Here is a 19894-nt window from a genome sequence, read left to right on the forward strand (position 1 = left end):
CTAACTTTTGAGAATATAATTTATACTACTAATTTGCTCAAACTGTCATAAAATATTCTTAACATAAGACAAAATACTATAAGGGTGTAAAAAAAAATTATTTTTCAAAGATAAAAATGAAAAAAATCAATAGAAAATGAGTAAATTATAAAATTATGATAATTACAAAGAATCAAAAAAATTGGTAGATATATATGATTGTAATAATAAAAAATTTGCAAGTAAAGGAATATATTTCCCATAAGGATTGTAGCATTAATGAAAATTTTTTAAAAAAACATAACGTATGCTTTATCGTTTGTTTTCTTTCCTGAAAAAATAGTTTTTTTAATCCCTAACCATAATTAAGTAAGATATAAAGATATTAAATTACCCGTGGAGTGTCGCCCGATCTCTTATCCGCTGCCCTGAGGTGATCTTTAGATCTATCCCATGCAATATCAGCCATTATCGTCCCTAAATTTATGGACACTCTTTCTCTTTCTTTCTTTTTTTCTTTATCTTCAGCATCGGACCCTATAACCTTATTTTCCCCTTTCCCTTCAAGGTTTTCGATTTCGCCATCAAACAAACTGCTCAGTAGTTCGAGTGTTAAGATTTCGCCCCCCGTTTTCAAATGGGTTACCGATACGCGCGATATACGATTAGGAAAACCAGTGTTACTCAAATCGGGAAAGAATAATGTGCCATTAATATTCACAGGTTCGGGGTCAGGTGGTCTTGCCTTGAAGATTGGTGGTAGGTTTGAATTTATAGTCGAATTCGAGGGGTTGGTAGGGAAGGATTGGCTTAAATTTCTAAAGGAATTCAAGTTTCTATCGGCAGAGGATTGATTTAAATTTCTAGAGGAATTCAAAATTTTAGTGCTAGGGGATTGGTTTAAATCTTTAGAAGAATTCGGATTTTTAGTGACGAAGGATTGGTTTAAATTTCTAGCGTTTGTGTAGTTAGTGCTAGACTTGGGTAAAGGGTGTTGGGGATTAATAATTTTTTTGAGGCGAGGATCTGCTAATCTACGACTAATAAAAACAAGAGTAATCAGAAATAGATTAGATTAAAATTAAGTTTCAAATGGATTAATTATATTTATTTATTCAATTTAAAAATCAAAAGATTCTAAAAGAACAGAAATATATATACAACATATTTTTTTAAAAAAAATAACAATTAAAAAACTGCAAAACATTAATATTCTATTAGGATAAAGAGAGTGCTTCAAATATTGTTAACACAACTTAAAATATTCCAAAAATCTAAACTATGAACCTGGGTATAATAAGGGCTATAATAAAAAAAATATCTCAGGACATACTAATTTGTGTAATGTTAACTAATATATGGTATATAATAGAAGATTTATAACTATAACCAATACCTATCGGCTACTATAGATGCTTGCTCCTCCTTATGTGTTAGGTAATTAGTTTTTATTATATTAGTACTACCAGTAACAACACCGTTGATAAAGCTGTTGTTTTCATCCGATTTTTTAAAGGTAGATGAAGAGGTATGATACGACAATGAGTAATTTTTATTATCTTTTGTAGGAGTAGATGATATTAGAGTGCCGGTAAAATAGGCAGGGTGAATTAGGCTAAGTAATGTGGTAGACGTAGATGACGGCGGTAGATTTGCATCGCTCGCTGATTGTGGTTTGCGCGATGAAGGGAACTTTGTGAGGTGAGGAATTTTAAAATTTTCCTAAATAATGTGGTTAAAACGGAACTATGAAAGACCTACCAATTAAAATAAATTATAAGAGTAATTCCTAATCAAATAGATAACTTTATAGCCCCAAGTTTTTAATTATCGAATCTAAAGTTTTAGCCTCCTAGTATATTTCTAGTTTCTGAGATACTAGTGGTGAAAAATGCTATGACCCTTTTGAAAAATACAATTTAAATATTAAAAAATAATGATGCTAAAAATTAGCTGTTATTTTGTAGCTCTATTAAATTATTAAAGATTTTTTTATGGTAGTTTTTATTTAGTTATAAATTTTAAACATGAAGTTCCATTTGTTTCATCTGAATTTCTTTAAATTTAATATTTTATTATTCATTTATATTAAAATTTATTTGTAAAAAAATGTTCAAATTGGGTCAGCCATTGTTTTTTTATTATTGTGAATTTTTTGCTTTAAAAAAAATAGTTTTATAAAAAAAATTTCAATTTATAACATCATGAACAAGATTTGTCCACTATTAATATCATGAAATGAGATTATTTAGAAATAATTATATAATTTTTTTTTAAAAAAATTAATTTTTCGATAAATTATTTAATTTAGATATAAATTAAAAATTATTAAAAATATCATCTATTTTTGGCTTTTCATTGAATTAAGTTTTTTGGACGCCTCGATAATTTTCATCTTGATAGGTACGTCCATCATCGTTGATAGGTACTATTGTTAAAATATTATATTTTGGTAATCATTTATCCCAAATATCGACGACTAGATGTGCCTTTAATTTATCGCCAGACGAAATGATCAAGGCCTTAAAAAACACCTAATGAAAACCCTAAAACGGGTATAACTATTTTTCATAATTTTTTTAATTTACCTTAAAGTAAAAGATTATATAAATTGCAGCTATATCATTTCCAGATATTGATGCTAGCAAATCTTGATTTTTATGTTTTAAAAATGTAAAAAATAAAAATAGTTTTAACAAAAATGAGTTATCCTATAGGAGAGCGCCATCTATATTATTTAGAAAGATATTATTTTATTTTGAAAAAATAAACGCAACAACTTAAAAACCCATGTCTATTTTTAATTTTAAATTTTTTTTAAATACCATTATTACATTTAAAAATCTAAATTTTTTTTAGTAGAGCTGTAAAATACTTCTTTTATTTTTAGCATCATTATTTATTTTAACTTATCTAAATTTTTTTAAATTGTAATTTTCAAAAAGTGTCATTATTGATCATTGATACTTATGATGGAACTATTAGTAGTAGATAAAACTTTGAATTCGAGTATGCAAAATTTTATTAAGATCAAAAAGTCTATTAAATACCAAAATAATGACTTTGTGAGTATATATATGGTTATATTTAGCCTCAGATATTATTTCTAAATTATAATACATACGAGGGATTTGGGGCAGAAAAGAAACAATAACCAACAAGTTTAGGTAGATGATATAACACGTCGGTAGAGTTAACTTATAATCCTTTGCATTACACCCTATATACTTACTTCCTTTAGTACGATTTAGATTTAGGGCGATATACAATACTTTTGTAAGTACAAGTAAAGGCAAATAAAAATATTAAGCATCTAACCCAAAATCTAATTAAAAGAAAAATAATAACAGTTAATTTGATAGTGTTTTATAAAATGGCATTTTTAGAGCGTGTATAAAGATTTAAAATATCAGTCATACTAGTATCTTGACATAGTTGAAATATTATCAGCCAAGATTTAAAAATAATAAGTAATATAAGAATTAAACTTGCCCAAAAATGATAATTTTAAAAAATAAGATTTAATATATAACTAAAAAAATAAACCACTGTTAAAATAAGGGATAAAGGGCGAATTTAGAGTAAATGCGTTATGTTCAAGCGGTGCGGATGACAAAAAATATGCGATAGATTATAAAAATAATAGCGAATTAGATTTTAAAAAAAGGTATATGATATTCTGAAGTATTATATAAAAATTTATCTCTTTCAAAAATAATAACGCTAAAGAATCAGCTGTGACTTCGATAGCGTTAAATAACGGAACGCTTTAACACAATGCTTTACTATAAATTCAGCACAACGCTCATTTATAATAAAAGCGTATCGTTAAGCGGTGTGGTATTTAATGCTGCGTTTTTTACAAAATCAAGCCAATAAATAGGTATAATTTATAAATATGAAGCAAAACGATGAAAAGGTTATAATAAAATTTAAAAAATATATGTTGAAACGTTTATTTCAAACATTATTATTGCTGTAAAGAATGTGATCTCGACAGCGTTAAAAACTGTACCGCTTGAACAAAACGCGTTTACTATAAATGAGACCTAATAGCGTAAAATTTTATCTTTTTTTTACTTTTCGATTGTGCCTGGAAGAAGAGCTTAGAATATGTAAAAGTTTATTGGGTGTGACGGAGTAGGAAGCGGCTCGGTAAACGGATATTTCTTCTTGGGTCATTTTAACTAAGTCGGCGGGTGATATCTCACCAGATAACACTTTGAAGAAAATCTTAATTCAATAATTAAATATTTCATGCTTATTAAATGCTTAAATCCAAAATTTTTGGAAGATTTATATATATTTAAATATTTTTAATTATCAGAGTCGGCAAGAGGGAAAAATAAAGAAACACGTGACATCTATGACTATATGAGATATTGGTAAATAGATATCAAGCCAAAAATCAAGCGTTTCAAAACATCGTTGATAAAATCATTTGGATTCGAATTTTTATCGTCTGTCTACTATCACTTTACTAGTTATTATTTCTATTTTTATAATAACTCAATTTTTTTAAAATTTTTGTGATTTTCATTTTTAAAATATTTTTTATCAAATTATTATGCGCCATGCTTTAAAAAAATTATAACAACCCCGCCTTTTCAAAATAGGATTCATAACCAAGCAGTACGGAATGTACAATGGGTAATATTTGTTTGTAGAGCTTGTAAATATTTTTTATTTAAAAAAAACAAATTTGCTTTTCGTTTTCATTAACAAAAATCAAATAGGTTTTCGGTCAACGTTCATTTAAAAAAAGTAGGAATTCGTTCGTTCAAATCTATAATAATATATTTTTTTAAATGCATTTAAGGCTAAATATTAAAAATTAAATTTGAAAACTTTCATAACTTTTAACGAAAAAAAAAATAGGTAATCTATAATCTAAATATAAAAACATGTCCTAAACATAATTCTAGAAAATTTTATAAATTTCAACATACGATTTGATTAAAATTTTTAAAAACTTCCGAAGGCTTTCTTATATTTGCGAATTTTTAAATCAGATTTAGGACACAGCCTAATATAAATTAATGTTAGTCGTTAGATTAAATATTTTTATTTCGTATAATATAGTGTACAAAAATATAAAATGCAAATTATAATATTTAAAAAAAATATATATAAATGTTTAATAATCGTTAAAAGTTTTTGCCTAATACGGAAGATTTTCATAGTTATAACAGAATTAGTTATACTATAAACGCAACGTGAGTTGAAAATGTGATTGTCGTGCTATATTTAACGAATAAAGATTTTATTATAGTAATATCCTGAATTATTGTTGGCGTGAATTCGCTACGAAGTATATCTGCTGTATTTTTGAATTCTTCATCTCGGAGCGATAGCTGTGAATGATGGGTCGGGTTAAAAACTCGCCCATTGCAAGCCTCTAGTTCGGAGATGGGAGTGTGTTACTAACTAAAGTATTTCTTAGCTATGGGGAATGAATAAATAGATACAAATCCAGGGCATGATTTGGACTAAGTATTATTTTAAAAATATATTTAAAATGGGTCTTAATCAGGGTTATTCGTTTTGGCGTAAGCCTGATTTTTTACTCTTATTTACGCCAGCTTCTGATTTTTTAGAAAATAAATGTAGACCTTCACTAGTATAAAATTTTAAAATATAAAATACTTGAAATAATTAGTCTAACTAGAAACTTGTACTGCCATTCTTTTAATTCTGAAAATAAATGTGAATGTGAAATAAGTATTTTATATAATATCCGATCTGATTTATATAAAATGATATTAGAAGAAGCTTTTTTAATATTGTTTAAAATCAGGGCTTCGAACCGAATCGTTATAATTTTATAAACCGTAACCGTTATTAATAAAATATAAAAAGAGCGAACCTAAATTTCAAATTTTAATTTTACTTAGGGGCAATTTAAATTTGTGATTTCTTTTCAAATTAAAATATCCTTGCAATTAAATTCCATTTTTAAAAAAAAAAATATACCCGGACCGGGCCTAATAAAATTTAAAAAAAAAATCGGCTGGGCTGTGCAAATGATACTTTTGCAGGTCTCTGATTACCAGTTTAATTGTTTTTACTTTATACTCAATTTATTTAATAGTTAGACAAATTACTATTTAATTAGATAAGAAATAATCTTCATTGTTAAATTAAATATGGAATTATAAAAATAAAAATTAGAAAGATTTTTCTCTAAGATTTATAAATATATATATATGATTTATTTTATTAAAAAATCGAATTTATAAAAATAGGAACGAACCGTTATAAATTTTTCTTAAATGTACTAAGTTTTAGTTATAGATACATATGCAACTAGATATTTTTTTCTTAATAACATATAGATTTATTAATTAAACCAACTTTTTAATATAAATTAAGTATTCTTATATAAAAATATCTATTTTTAGAGAAGATATTATATCTTAACCAATCCTTAAAAATAAAGGAAACTAAATAATAAGAAAAATAATTCAGAAACATCAAATAAATTAAGCCAAAGAAAGATTAATTTCCTATGATGATAAAAGATTTTAATAATATGTGGACAAACCTTAAATTCAAAAATATCTAAATGTATTATTCAAAAAAAAGATATTATAAAAGAAAAATTATTAGAGCTCAATTTTGATTCTGGGTTAACTAATTGTGATTTAAATAACTTTGATTACCTTCTCAAGCAGAGAAAAATATTATTTCCATGCATTTAACTTGATGTCACCAAAATCTTTTTAGAGAATGATGATTATAAAAAAAGCATATAACATTTCCATGTCAAAATGCCAACGTTTACAAAATAAATCTGGGCAATAATCTGAACTTATTAAAAATGAGATTAATGTTAACGACCATGTAGCGTATATCAAGATGGGGTAAAATTTTATTGTTGCTAATGAACATATTAAGAAAATTTATAAATCCAATAATAATACATCTTCTTATATGAGGATTTCCCAGCTTTTTGTTAAATATAATGTTGCCCTTATACCAAGTGCTCCTGTAGAAAGTTCATTTAGTTTAGAGATCCTATTTATGAAGAGAAACGCGCGCGTCTTTTAGAAAATTCATTAAATCCCAATTTTTAGAAAAAATAATCAGTGCAATGATATTATGCTATTTTATTTCGGTGTAAATATATCTATTCTCTTTTTCATCATAAATTATAAAAATAAAAAAAAATGATGCGTTATATAAAAGATATATAACTTATAATTCAACTCGTTACCTTTGAAATATAACTGTAATGTATCTAATAACTAGTTAGATTTTTAAGAATGTAACTAATAACGTTTGGTAGCTTTTAAAAACACTACTAATACCTAGAATTCCACTATAAACAATATAGTTTTAATGCAATTTGTATAATATACATTACATAATTTTACATCAGCTATGGAGTGACAAATAATATCTCCAATTTAAAAAATAAGGAATTATACCATACTTTAAAAACAATAACTTAAGTGATAATAATATTGTAAATTTAACATCTGAAACGACATGCACCTATCACACGATAAAATGGCCTAGTTATATATTTACAGATTGCACTGCATACTTATTGTCTATTCTCTTTCCTAATTCAAAAATAGCCAAAAACATAAAATGTAGAAGAAAAAATAGTTTTGAATATTATAGGTCCTGCAACTAAGAGATACATTTTAAAGGATTTGAAAGAAAATATTCCATTTTCTTTATTAATGTATGCCTCAAATAAAGGAAATATCAAAACATTCACAATATACTAAGCTATTGATAAAGAGGCAGGAGTTTTAAGTAAACTTCCCAAAAATATCATCGGACATAAAGAAATCGAATGATATTTAACATATGCTTGTACAGAACTTTAATCTTAAAACAAAAATTAACAATTTAGTTACTAATATAAAATTTTCTAAAAAACCTTTTATTTTATGTACTGATTTTTACAATATTTTATGTGCATTTCTTAGGCAGAATTAAATAAAATAATTTTTGGAATTAAATTCTCCCGCTTTTTATATAAAAGATCTGGCAACCCTGCCTTAATGCATGTTAATAAAATTTGGTTGTTTAGTAAAATATTACGGTGCCCAACAATGCTTATTATTCATTTATATTGAATGAGGATAAAAAACGAACGCGTTCGTCAAAAAAAAGAATATATTCAAGTTGAAAATTAACGAGTTCTTTTACACCATTTATATGCAATAATATATTATAGTAAATATAAATTTCTAATAACTAAATAATATAATAAAAGCCATAATTTATGAGCACTTAAAATAGTGTAATTTTAGCGACCCTTAAAGGCTGCTACTACCCGTTCGCACGGGTCCGGACATCCTGGGGGTATAACATAATATATATAACGAGAACCCTGCAAAATTTGTAACTTGTATATTTATAATTTTAATTTTGTTTCCAATTACTATAACGCTCAATTTCGCAAACGCTCTAGCATGGTCTGACTTATTCGTAATATGCGAACGGCCGCCATTTTAATCATGATTGCCATGTGTTCTTCACTTACCTCCGATTTATATTAATCACGAAGGGAAATAATCACCTTATTTTTGGGATCAGCCAAATTGTACTCCAAAGCCCGTTGCTTGGCCTTGCATTGGCTGGGAGCTCGAGAGCTGCATTTGACGGAAACTTCAATTTGCTTAGCCAAATTATGGCATCTCTTCCGCACGCCATCCCTTGTCAAACCATTGTTTTCCGCGTAACTCGGGTCCAGAATATTGATTATCCTTTCCTTCAAACATTGGGCCAGTCTCTCGATGACAGCATGGTCTAAATGTTGCGTTGGCGACTGAGGGATTCGAGACTGATCAGGCTCGTGAAGACTTTTATTATTATTTTTGGCAGGGGAAACAAGGGGTACTGTAGATGGTTCAGGGGTAAAATGGGTGGCCACCCGTTGCTTTTTTCGGGATAACGAAGAGGAAATAGATTCGAATGGTAACGTTTGCTTGATCTAGTTGAATATAAAATAATAAATAATTACATCTACAACAATATCTACAATTAGTTACAAAAATTTTCATGACATTCTTGAATTTTCTATTATTATCCTTTATTTTGTAATCTAAAACTTCCAAAGGTGATCACTATCTTTATCTTGAACCATTAAGTAAATTCCCGCAAAATCCTATAATAAATGCTTATTATATATTTTTAACTAAAACCTGCTCTTACGCGGCTCAGTGATTCATTGTATTGTGTGGTATAATGTTAGTAATAAATATTTTACAAAAATAATATCGGATATTGCCTCCGGTACCAAATCGCTGCCGGATATTAAAGATTGAAATCCGGTTTTTAAAAATAACTTGTCCTCTCTAAACTATTAATTATTTCGTACCCCTCCTAATCCTGCAGCTTTTCTCTCTGTATTTTTAATCCCTAGAATGGTTATTAAGAATTGTCAGAAATATTAGAAATTAAAAATTAATTTTTGTTTGAAAAAAAATCAGGGTTGGCAAAAATCATTTTATAAAAAATAAATAAAATCAACTCATTTAATTATATCATAATTATTTAAATCAAATTTTATAATAGAATAAAAATATGCCTGGTAAATAAATAACTCCAAAGTTATTAATTATACATCCAGTTATTAAACATCGGTTTATCTGTGGAATATGAATACGCCATTGTTAAGATATTTTATGTTATAATTATCAATATTTGCCTATTTATAAAATAATTTTGATAATTCTGAGTATATAATTTATAATTTTTAAATGTTAACAATGTTTCTTCTCGTTACTTTAAAATTAAACTTATAACTAAAAATAAAATTAATGTTTAAATCTGCATCTAAATTATCAATATTAGAAAAATTATTTAACTCTTTAAATTATATTTAAATTATACCAATATTAAAATGATTTTTATAGGAGTTTATTATAGTAAAACAATCATGATTAAGACAACATGCAGTCATTTATAAAATATAAAACGTAGCGATTAATTAAAACCTACATGCCAAATATAGTAAAACAAATTGTATTATTTCGGAAAAAAACAATAATTAAATAAAATACAAAATAGATTTACATCATGATTTTTATTCAAAATTATCATTGATTTCATTTATTTTTGAATTATTTCTTATGATTTATATATGACATTATACCCCTTTTTGATATAATTTTAATCTTTTTACCAAGTATAAATATATATATATTACAAAGTCACATTATTAGAGGGATATATAATATAGCCCGACGCCGACTATTAGATGCGGTGAGCTCATAAATAACTTTAAATAAAACACAAAAACTTGTATTAAAATATTTATAATAAATTAATATATACTAGTAAACTCAAGTTGAAACTGATGTGCTAGCATTTTGGAAATGCAAAGGGATATAATCACTCGATTTATCAATATTTGCTAAGGAAATACTTTGCGTCTACCAGCACCACAAGTGAATGTACTTTATCTGTTGCTAGTTTGATATTGAATTTAAAAAGATCTTCATTATCTCCAGATAACTTGGGATAACATTATATTTATACAATAACTACAATAATATATTCTGATACAAATTTAATTTGTACATTTGTGTAAAATGAGTCTATGTATCCATGCGCAATTCTTCGATCATGTTGTTATGCATTGCTTAAGCTGATGATTAATTATTTATATTTGTTAAAGATATTTTATAAAACATTTATAAATTTTTATAAGAATTTATATTCATATTTTGTTTGGTTTGGATGTATTATAACATTTTGATTTTTATTAATTTTGCTGGCAATAATATGCAAACAAATTTACACTGTTTGTCAGAGCGCCGCCGGTATAAAAATGCAAACGCGTCGCTCTATCGAGATTTTAGAAATTCATAAATAAATATTTAGTTTGATATAATAATTAACTTAAAATAAAATTATGAAATACAATTTTTTTATTTATTTATTTTATATTTCAGTTCTAAAGCAGTATCCAGGTTCGTTTTATTTCTAAACAGCAGGCTGCTTAGCCAGCTATATAGCTTCCTCTAAAGCCTTGACTATATAAATTTATATAAGTAGTAACGTCTTTGTTTTATTTGTATAGAAAAAAATAATGAAACGGCAAATAATATTTATTTAAATGTACATATATAAAACAACCCAAAAAAGGGCAGGGCGTTCAAGTTCAAAATCGGTTTAGCCCATTAAAAAATAAGGCGAACAGGATAAGGCCTAAAGAAAATGTAAAATTTTACGAGTGAAATTTTAAAAAATAAATAAATATAGGAAACCTCTTATACAAAAATCTTGATTAAGCCACTGATTCCGCCTAAGGCCGTTTATATTTAGCACGAAATACCGCGATGTCTCTAAAAGATACGTAATAAATTATTGTTAATGATGAATACATCGTTTGAGCGACGTGGCTATTTCGCGCTTATTTAAACGAGACCTAAGAGTCATATTTTGAAAAAATTAATAAAAGCAAAAGTACTCGGTTAACTATTGAAAAACAAAAATGGTTCGGGATTAGATATATACGTAAAATATGGATCCGAAATTAAAATAAGACTCAATAAATTGAATTATCAAACTTTTTTTTAAAAAAAAATATAATTACCTCATGAATGGGGGCTATTTTGGCGTCGATTTCTTTTTTCTTGAAGCTTGTAACGGAATCGCCTAATTTATAAAATTTGATAGTTTTAAGCATTTATCAATGCGTAGTAGAACATATTTAAAAATTATCGATAAAATCGGATGTATATATATTTTCTTTTATCACTTTAGTATAACGTATAAGTTTATTTTATTATTATATTAAAAGATAAGGTAAGGCTATATTCAAATTTGTTTATTTAAATAATGGCAATTTTTTTACTTTAGAAGATAAAAATAAATAAATATATGAAAATAAATAAATGCTTTAAAAGGAATAGCTCAATTCAGGCGGGGGCAACTTGCGCAAAATATTTTTTCGGGTCAGACAATTTGTGTTTTTCGAGCGGGATAATATCTAATAATGCACATTTTGATTTTTCTTAATTTCACGGAAAACCTGTATAAACTATTTTTGGACCGGATTGAGTCGAAAACCCTTATTAAAAATTTTCAGGGACCAGTCCAGACCGACCATTACTAATAGACGTGTATAATCGATACTACGGTTTAGATGTAGCGGAGATCTGCAAACCCGGCGCATAAAATTATAATTTTAAAATTGGGACTGTTGTTAATGTTCGAGCCACTTTTAAAAACGGCGAACTCAATATTTTATCCAGAAATATTACGCAAGCCTAAAGATTTTGCTCATAGGTTTGGATAACTATTAGCGAAATTTCGATGCTTAGGTAATATTTTTCTGGCTAAAATTGCGCCTGCCGTTTCCAATAATCGGCTGAAATCAAGTTGTTCAACAACACTTGTTATGACCGAAATAACAAAACAATTAATTATAAACAGGAGTCAAATTTAAAAAGATATCAGTTTAAAAAAATCAAATGGTTGATCATTTAGCATTCATTCGCTTCTCGTATTTTTGAATTCCTATTAGAAACTATTTACAAAATTATTTTAAAAACTCAGGGCGAACCAAACAAAAAAAAAATTAAGAGACGATAATTTTTTTCTAAATCCAGTCTAATTTTTTGATTGGCATTTTTATAACTTTAGCCATAGAATGCTCTATACCACGAATAATAAATATATCGACTATTCATACGAATAATAAAATTTACATACATTATTTTAGTTTCAGTACCAGCTAAAATGGTGGATAGTGCGTCTCTAGTTTGAAATATAAATTCTCGCTTAAATTTTTTTCATAAAAAACTGGGTAACATTCTAAAAACTTTCAAAATGATGTAAGGAAATTTTGAAAAACAAAAACGATTAATTTACAATTTATTATATATATTCATTTCTATTCGATTCGTGGAGTAGGTTTTCTATACTATACTATTTATTATTGGATGAACTAGAAACAATCTAAATTAATTGATATTTTTAATTAAACGATGATAGATATAATAAATATAGGAAAACAGTTACAACAACGGTTTTATCTGAATTATTGACACAAACCTTACAAGATTAATTCGAATATCTTCTCGTCTAATAAATAATTATTTATGTTTATAAGCATATTCCATGAATATTAACATCGCGGATTATGCAAAAAATAAACATAAGCAGAGCACACCCAATCCTCTCAAAAAAATTTCGTCCCATTTAACCGTTGTCCGAAAATAATTTGAATGAAAAAAGATTGATCATGGACGACTACGATTAGATGTGGCACAAAAAATATAGAATTACAAGTTACAAGTTGGAGACAAATATTACATGGCCAATAATGATATTTGATAGTTACTAGAAGAGTACAAGCATAATTTTAGAAAAACTATTTTATATTGGATATTATGTGTAGTTATGCTATTAGCATTATAAAGATTAAAATGTGCTCGAATTAAAACCAACCTACTAACGATTTTATACTAATGGTAGATGCGTCAATCGCTGATTTTCACCCTAATTACATTTGCCGAAGTTTATTCCTTGACTCATAATTATTAATTTATTGTCTGAAGGCAAAATTGAATTGTAAGTGATTCTGGATATCAAAATAACGTGCAAACTTGTAATTTAGCGTATGGACTATTATTTCTTAGGAAAGAAAATGTTTTTTATATCCATGAAATTGGTAATAAATAGTTTTAATCAAGATAGTTTTTTTAAAAGAAATTAAGTCCGGCCCGTAGTTTATTTCTAATTTTGTGTTTAGACGAGCTTGTCCAATGGACCGTATGCGGACTTCTAATACAAGGTCAAACTAGTTAACCCATTAATGGCCAACTTTGATTTTTCATATATAAATTTTTTGAATTGAAAATTTCACATATGATTCTTATAGCTCGAAGATTGTACTATAATATAAATTGAAGTTAGACAATTTGAACTATTAAAATGCCAAATGTTCTAGGCTCCCTCGATGAAAAGTATTATTTTTTTAATGCAATTAGCATAAATTTATTTCTTGATGCCTTAACCTATTTTAATTAATTTTGGTCTACCATTCTTTGGGTTTATAATTCTTGTTTTTTACTGTACCATTTATGCAACGTTGACCACATAAGGGTTCAAAAAAAGCAATTTTTCTAAAAAAAATTATATAAAAAAAATTTGGCATAATTATAACTTTTTGTCTATATTCTTTCTTACTAAACAAAAATACTATTTTTTCATCATAATATTTTTATTATTTTTAAAAAAAATCCAGAAAATTCATAATTTTATTCATATGCTCTCATTATATTTTTTCATTTGAATAAATAAATGATTTATTATCATCTTATATTTGCCCTATTTTTAATATTAAAATATTATATCCATGCTTTTCGATGAAAACCCTGTTTATAAAACAGATGTTCTAATTATACCTCCTAATGCTGCTTTAGTTAGCGATGAAAAAGATTTTGATGAAAACGATCTAAATGAAACACCACAACTTCCACTAGATACTGCAGGGGAGATCAAAATCCAATATCCAGCAGACATTGATATTAGAAACCTCAATATCTACAAAAATTAAATTTCTAAATAATTTAAAATGGGAAAAAATTGATCCAATTTACACATCGAGGCCTACTGATAATGAATTATTATCGAATTTCAATTTGATCGGAAAAACTCTAATAGAAATATTTGAATTATTTTTTGATCACGAAATGTATTCACTGCTTGTGATCACATAATTATTCCAAACAAACAATAGACCAGTCAGAGATGAAAAGATTTATAGGAATTCTTTTGCTGACTGAATATAACTCCTTATTGCAAGAAGGAATGTATTGGTCAAATGACAATGATATTACTATACCAATCGTTAGCAATTCCATGGCACAACATCAGGGCCGTAGTCACGAAGGAGGGGGCAGCCCCCCCTCCAAAAAAAATTTTGGCCCCCAAACCTGCCCCCCAAATTAAAAAGAATTTTTGTAATTGATTATTTTTATATTCTTAAAATAAATTTTAAATATTTATATAAAAAACATGTCTTGTTTGTAAATTTCTTCCTATCCTGTTTTATTTTTATCCAATAATAAATCATTATTCATTCATATTTTATCATTTTCATGTGTGTATAAAGTTATATAGGCACTTAATTATAACGTTTAAATTGTACTTATTTCAATGATAATTATTTTATTTATTATGGTTCAATCACAATATTATTATCTTTTGAAGGTCTCTGATATAGATCTGGGTGCAAATTAAAAAACCTGGATTTTCTGAAGCGAATTAAATTATCAAATCTAAGGAAACAAATTGATACCGATCCGTAAATTTTTATTAAAATAAAAAAGGTTCTTATTAAATTTTGATAAAATTTCGTAATTATTGTGCAGTGTTGCTAAACAGCTCGATTTGGGCCGATTTTTAAAAATGGTCCGATAAAGATCTTAGACAAAATAATATTATATAAACCCGATATAACCAGTTATTTAAAATAGCTTGAATATTTTAGCATTATAAAGAAAATACTGAGATAACAATTTTGGTAGGCCAACAAATCAACCGTAATCTTTACGATCTTAAATCAAGAATTCATGATATTTCTTAATATAAAGGAGCTATCTTTTGGGACTGGTTCAACAAAGATTACGGATGCTGCAAATGTAGAAAACATAATTTATTCTTTCTGGACTATTTATAGCAGTTTTCATACACCATCCAAAAAGATCCTGAATTAAATAAAATTACGAAATTTATATACAAAAATACGCGATATACATCATCCAGATTTAAAACGAAGTAATATCTATAATGGTAGATATGGTGCTTGATTATATTTCAGATAAATATAATAAAGGTGAGATGCCTTTTATTTTGTCTTAAGGCTGATGTGACAAAAGATGCACCAGGTTGTGAAAACCTGAGCATAATTATATATATTTTTTTCTGGAGAAGTCCAAGAAAATTTAAAAGGGATTAATAATTTACAGTGTCTTTCTGCTGAAAGCGTTACTAGTTGCATTTTAAAGCAACTTAATGAGTAAAATATTAATTCAACGAATATGATAAACCAGGCATATGATGGTGCAAACGTTATGTCTGGCCGAAATGGAGTGCAAACCCTACTTCAAAAAAAAATTAATAAAAAAGTTCCTTTTATGCATTGCTACAACCACATGTTGCATCTTGTGGTTCAAAATTGGTATAATAATATTGTTATCATTTCTAATTTTTTTAATTTATTCAATGGATTGCATAATTTTTTAGGCGGTTTAACGTAACCTGTAAATATGCAGGCCATAAGAGACTTTTAGACCAGAGATGGACTGGTCATTTAGAAACATCTAGTATTATTTATGTTCATTTTGAGGCTATTGGTGAAGTATTAGTTTACTTTTCTATTAGAACTCTTAATTCAGAGGTTTCCACTCATGATTCTGTCAAAGCCTCTGGACTTTTATCTCAATACGTTAATATTAATTACGCCAATATAAATTATGTTATATTAGCCATTATAATTTATGAGATAAGTGGAGGCTAAAAATTGTATTGATTCCACGATCAATATATTTAAAAAATATAAAAAGCAATAATTCTATTAATTTGATTTAGAATAAGGCTGAAAAACTTTTAGCAAAATTTAATCTCACTCCCCACGAATCATCAAGCGTATGTAAAACGCCTATAAATTTCCAAGATTTTTTAGTCGAAACCAAATTACAATTTGATTGCGAAAAAGACTCCAATCGGAGTTCTTTAAAATGGAATTATTATGAAATTATTTATTACTTTGTTGATAATTTTTTAGATAGATTTACACACGATGATTATAATCTTCTAGTTTTAATGCATTGTCCCCTTTTGATAGTGATTATTTTATATTGTACAAAATAGCCCGATTAGAATAATTGTTAAACTTAAATAAGGAACTTTACATCATGAAATGAAAATAGCTAAAGGATTATTAGCTGTAGAAGTTAAAGAAACACATAATTTTGAAAATATCCAAAGATATGTATAAATGGTACTCAGCAGCCATCATCATTGGGGTACCAACGGCTTCTTGTGTGACTTCTTTCTATATAATAAAGAGTTCTATTGAGCACTAGAGGGTCGATGAAAGATCAAAATAAACAAAATTTAGTATTGATGGCTTATGAAAAAAAATTAACACAAAATTTATCCCTTAATTCATTTATGTTAAAACTTATAAAAATCGTCGTATTATATTATAGTATTATTTTTGTATGTTCATATATAGTATTATTTTGTATTCATATAACAAATAATTTTTTAATAAAAATAGCAAAAAAATTCTATTAATGCTTAATTTGTTTTATTTAAAAAAAATAGTGGCCCCCTAACGGAAAATTCCTGGCTATGGCCCTGCACAACATTTTCACGATACCAAAAGGAATCTACATTTATCTAATAACTTAACTTTTGATAAAGAAGATAATCTTTATAAAATCAGCCCATATTTAAATTTACTAAATAAAAGTTTCAACAATTCGGTATATTTATAATTTATGCATAGATGAACAAATGACACCTTATCGAGGAATACCTTCCTGTCAAATGTTTATCAAAGGTAAATCAATTCGATTCGAATATAATTAGCCATTGCCTCCTACGATAAATATATTTGTATTTAATATATATCAAGGTAAAAATAAAATCCTAATGGCTTCGAATCTTGGATTAGGAGGCATGGTTGTTACAACGATAAATATATATTTGTATTTAATATATATCAAGGTAAAAATAAAAGCCCAATTTCGAATCTTGGATTAGGAGGCATGGTTGTTACAAATTTACTCAAAGTTGTCCAAGTACATTCTTTGCATTCTATTTAATTCGATAATTTTTTACATCTCTATGGCTTTTATCGCATTTGAAGCACCTTGGATTTTTGGCAACTAGGACTATACGAGAAAATAGACTTGAAAATTCTCCCCTAGAAACAATTAAAGCTATAGCAAAAAAAGATAGGGGAGACTACCGATTTGAAAAGACATGAAATATTTGTAGTTCGATGGAATGTTAGTTCAGTGGTAAAGTTGTATCAATGTAGCCCTCTATGCTCGTATCAAGATTCTCTCGAAAGATTTTCTCAAAAAATAAAAATTATAAAACCTAATCTAATAAATTCCCATAATTCCTGATCTGTGCGATAACCTAGTGTCAACATTAAAAAAAAAATATGAGGTAAAAAATGGTGGTGGTCTAATCAATTTTATTGATATAGCAGTAGTAAATTCATGGAAGTTATGGAATCGAGAGAATCCTGATAATAAAATATCATTAACGTTTCGGTTGGAAATAACTATAACATTTTTGAAGACTCCCCTGGTAAAAAAAAAGATGAGTACAAGTAGAGTCCATCCTAGTCAATTTTCATCACTAAGTGAAACACTTGAAAATCTTATGGTCATTATGTTACAACTATTATCGATAACAAAAGGCGACGTTGTAAGCTTTGCCATAGTCAGACAAGATATATATGTAATATGTATCAAATACCAATACATATTGATTGTTTAAAAAAATTTCATAAAATATAAAAATTACAAAATTGTATCTTATAAATATGAAGCATGTAAATAAATTGAAATTATCTATCGTATTTCGATTTTTTATAATAATATAATTTTATCTTATTTTTATACCCTTAATGGTCAACGTTGCAGAAACGGTTCAGATTTCCTATTTAGGATGATTTTTTCGTGCCAATTTTTTACGATTTCTTAGTTAGACTAAAATAAATAAAATTTGAAAAAATAAGAAATTTCATAGGCTGGGAAAAGTGTGACCATTAATGGGTTAATGAGTGACAAAATAAAATAAAACAAAAGTAACCGATTATTGGGGTGAGGGGGGGGGGGTGAGAATGTATGAAAATGTGATTCGAATTATAAATCTATTATAATTTAGTTTAATAGGCTTTTTTAAAAATATAGAAATCATTGGTAAAGAATACCGAGTCCAAAATATTGGAAATCGACTGTTAATCCGATAATCTAATTCTTAGCGAAGTAGCTGAGTTAATAATATGCTAGATATTATTAAGTAAAAAAATTGTGTAAATCCTTATCCACGTTACCCGGAATTCACAGTTAGAGAATTAATGGCGAAGTATATAAAATATGCTGTACTTTTTTTTATTATTCACTAAGGAATTTTGTATACTTCGCCACGAATTTGCGCTAACTGTGAATTCAGGGTAATGCACCTTTTTGCCTATACCGGTTCATCTAGGCTCTGGTTTCAATGTCTAGTTGTTAGGAAAATATTTTTTGAACGCTCCTAATCAGAATCTGGAAAGGCGTCAAATTTAAGAATCGGAAACAGAATCCATTTTTCAAAATTTTAAGAACCAGAAGTGGCGCTAATTATTTTTTATAAAATATTAGAATTGGGACTTGGTTCGAAATTTTTGGATAGTACTAATTCTGTTATAATAGGTTAGGTTTTTTTATATATAATATTTTTTAACCAGACCTGTAAAGACACATTTTTAGGCCCAGACCAAAGGTAAATTTTTGTTTATTTTTATAATTACCCAGCCTACCTTTCTAAGATTTTATACCCTTTTATGATCCAATATTTATTGTAATTTGATTGAGATAGAGTAATGAAGATATAAAAAAATGATAAAAAAAACATCACATATCGGAATTATAATGGAATCTTATTTATAATCATAGACTCTAGTTAATAGTATTAGCACAAAATATTAACAGACAGCAATCCCTCTCTAGAGTTGGGTAATGGCTAAATGTCGGCAAATTCAGCTCAATCTTTAGGAGCCTGCCAGAGGTAATCCATCAACATTGAGAAGGTTTTAATTTATATTAATTTCTTACAAATTTGAGCTGTTATATTTTTAAAAAAAAACCACAAGGCCAGAGCAATAGTTTGGCTAAAAACTAGTTTAGCCGGCTAAAAATTGACTTAA

At 27.1% G+C, this 19894-nt stretch overlaps 1 protein-coding gene across 3 annotated transcripts in view; it reads right to left on the reverse strand.

The window, feature by feature from the left end:
• Positions 1-19894, reverse strand: part of LOC135931722 (uncharacterized) — a 33500-nt gene that overhangs the window by 5340 nt on the left and 8266 nt on the right. For 2 of the 3 annotated variants that reach the window (XM_065468995.1, XM_065468996.1), the window contains exons 3-7: positions 11543-11604; positions 8519-8932; positions 4060-4212; positions 1376-1701; positions 374-1019 (exon numbers count right to left, since the gene is read on the reverse strand). In XM_065468995.1, coding sequence (XP_065325067.1) covers positions 374-1019; positions 1376-1701; positions 4060-4212; positions 8519-8932; positions 11543-11604 — 1601 coding nt within the window. The remainder of the gene's footprint in view (positions 1-373; positions 1020-1375; positions 1702-4059; positions 4213-8518; positions 8933-11542; positions 11605-19894) is intronic. The other variant, XM_065468997.1, reaches the window with a different exon arrangement.

This window comes from Gordionus sp. m RMFG-2023, chromosome 1, assembly GCF_954871325.1.
Source record: "Gordionus sp. m RMFG-2023 chromosome 1, tfGorSpeb1-WG-v2, whole genome shotgun sequence".
In the NCBI taxonomy this organism is placed as follows: Eukaryota; Metazoa; Nematomorpha; class Gordioida; order Chordodea; family Parachordodidae; genus Gordionus; species Gordionus sp. m RMFG-2023.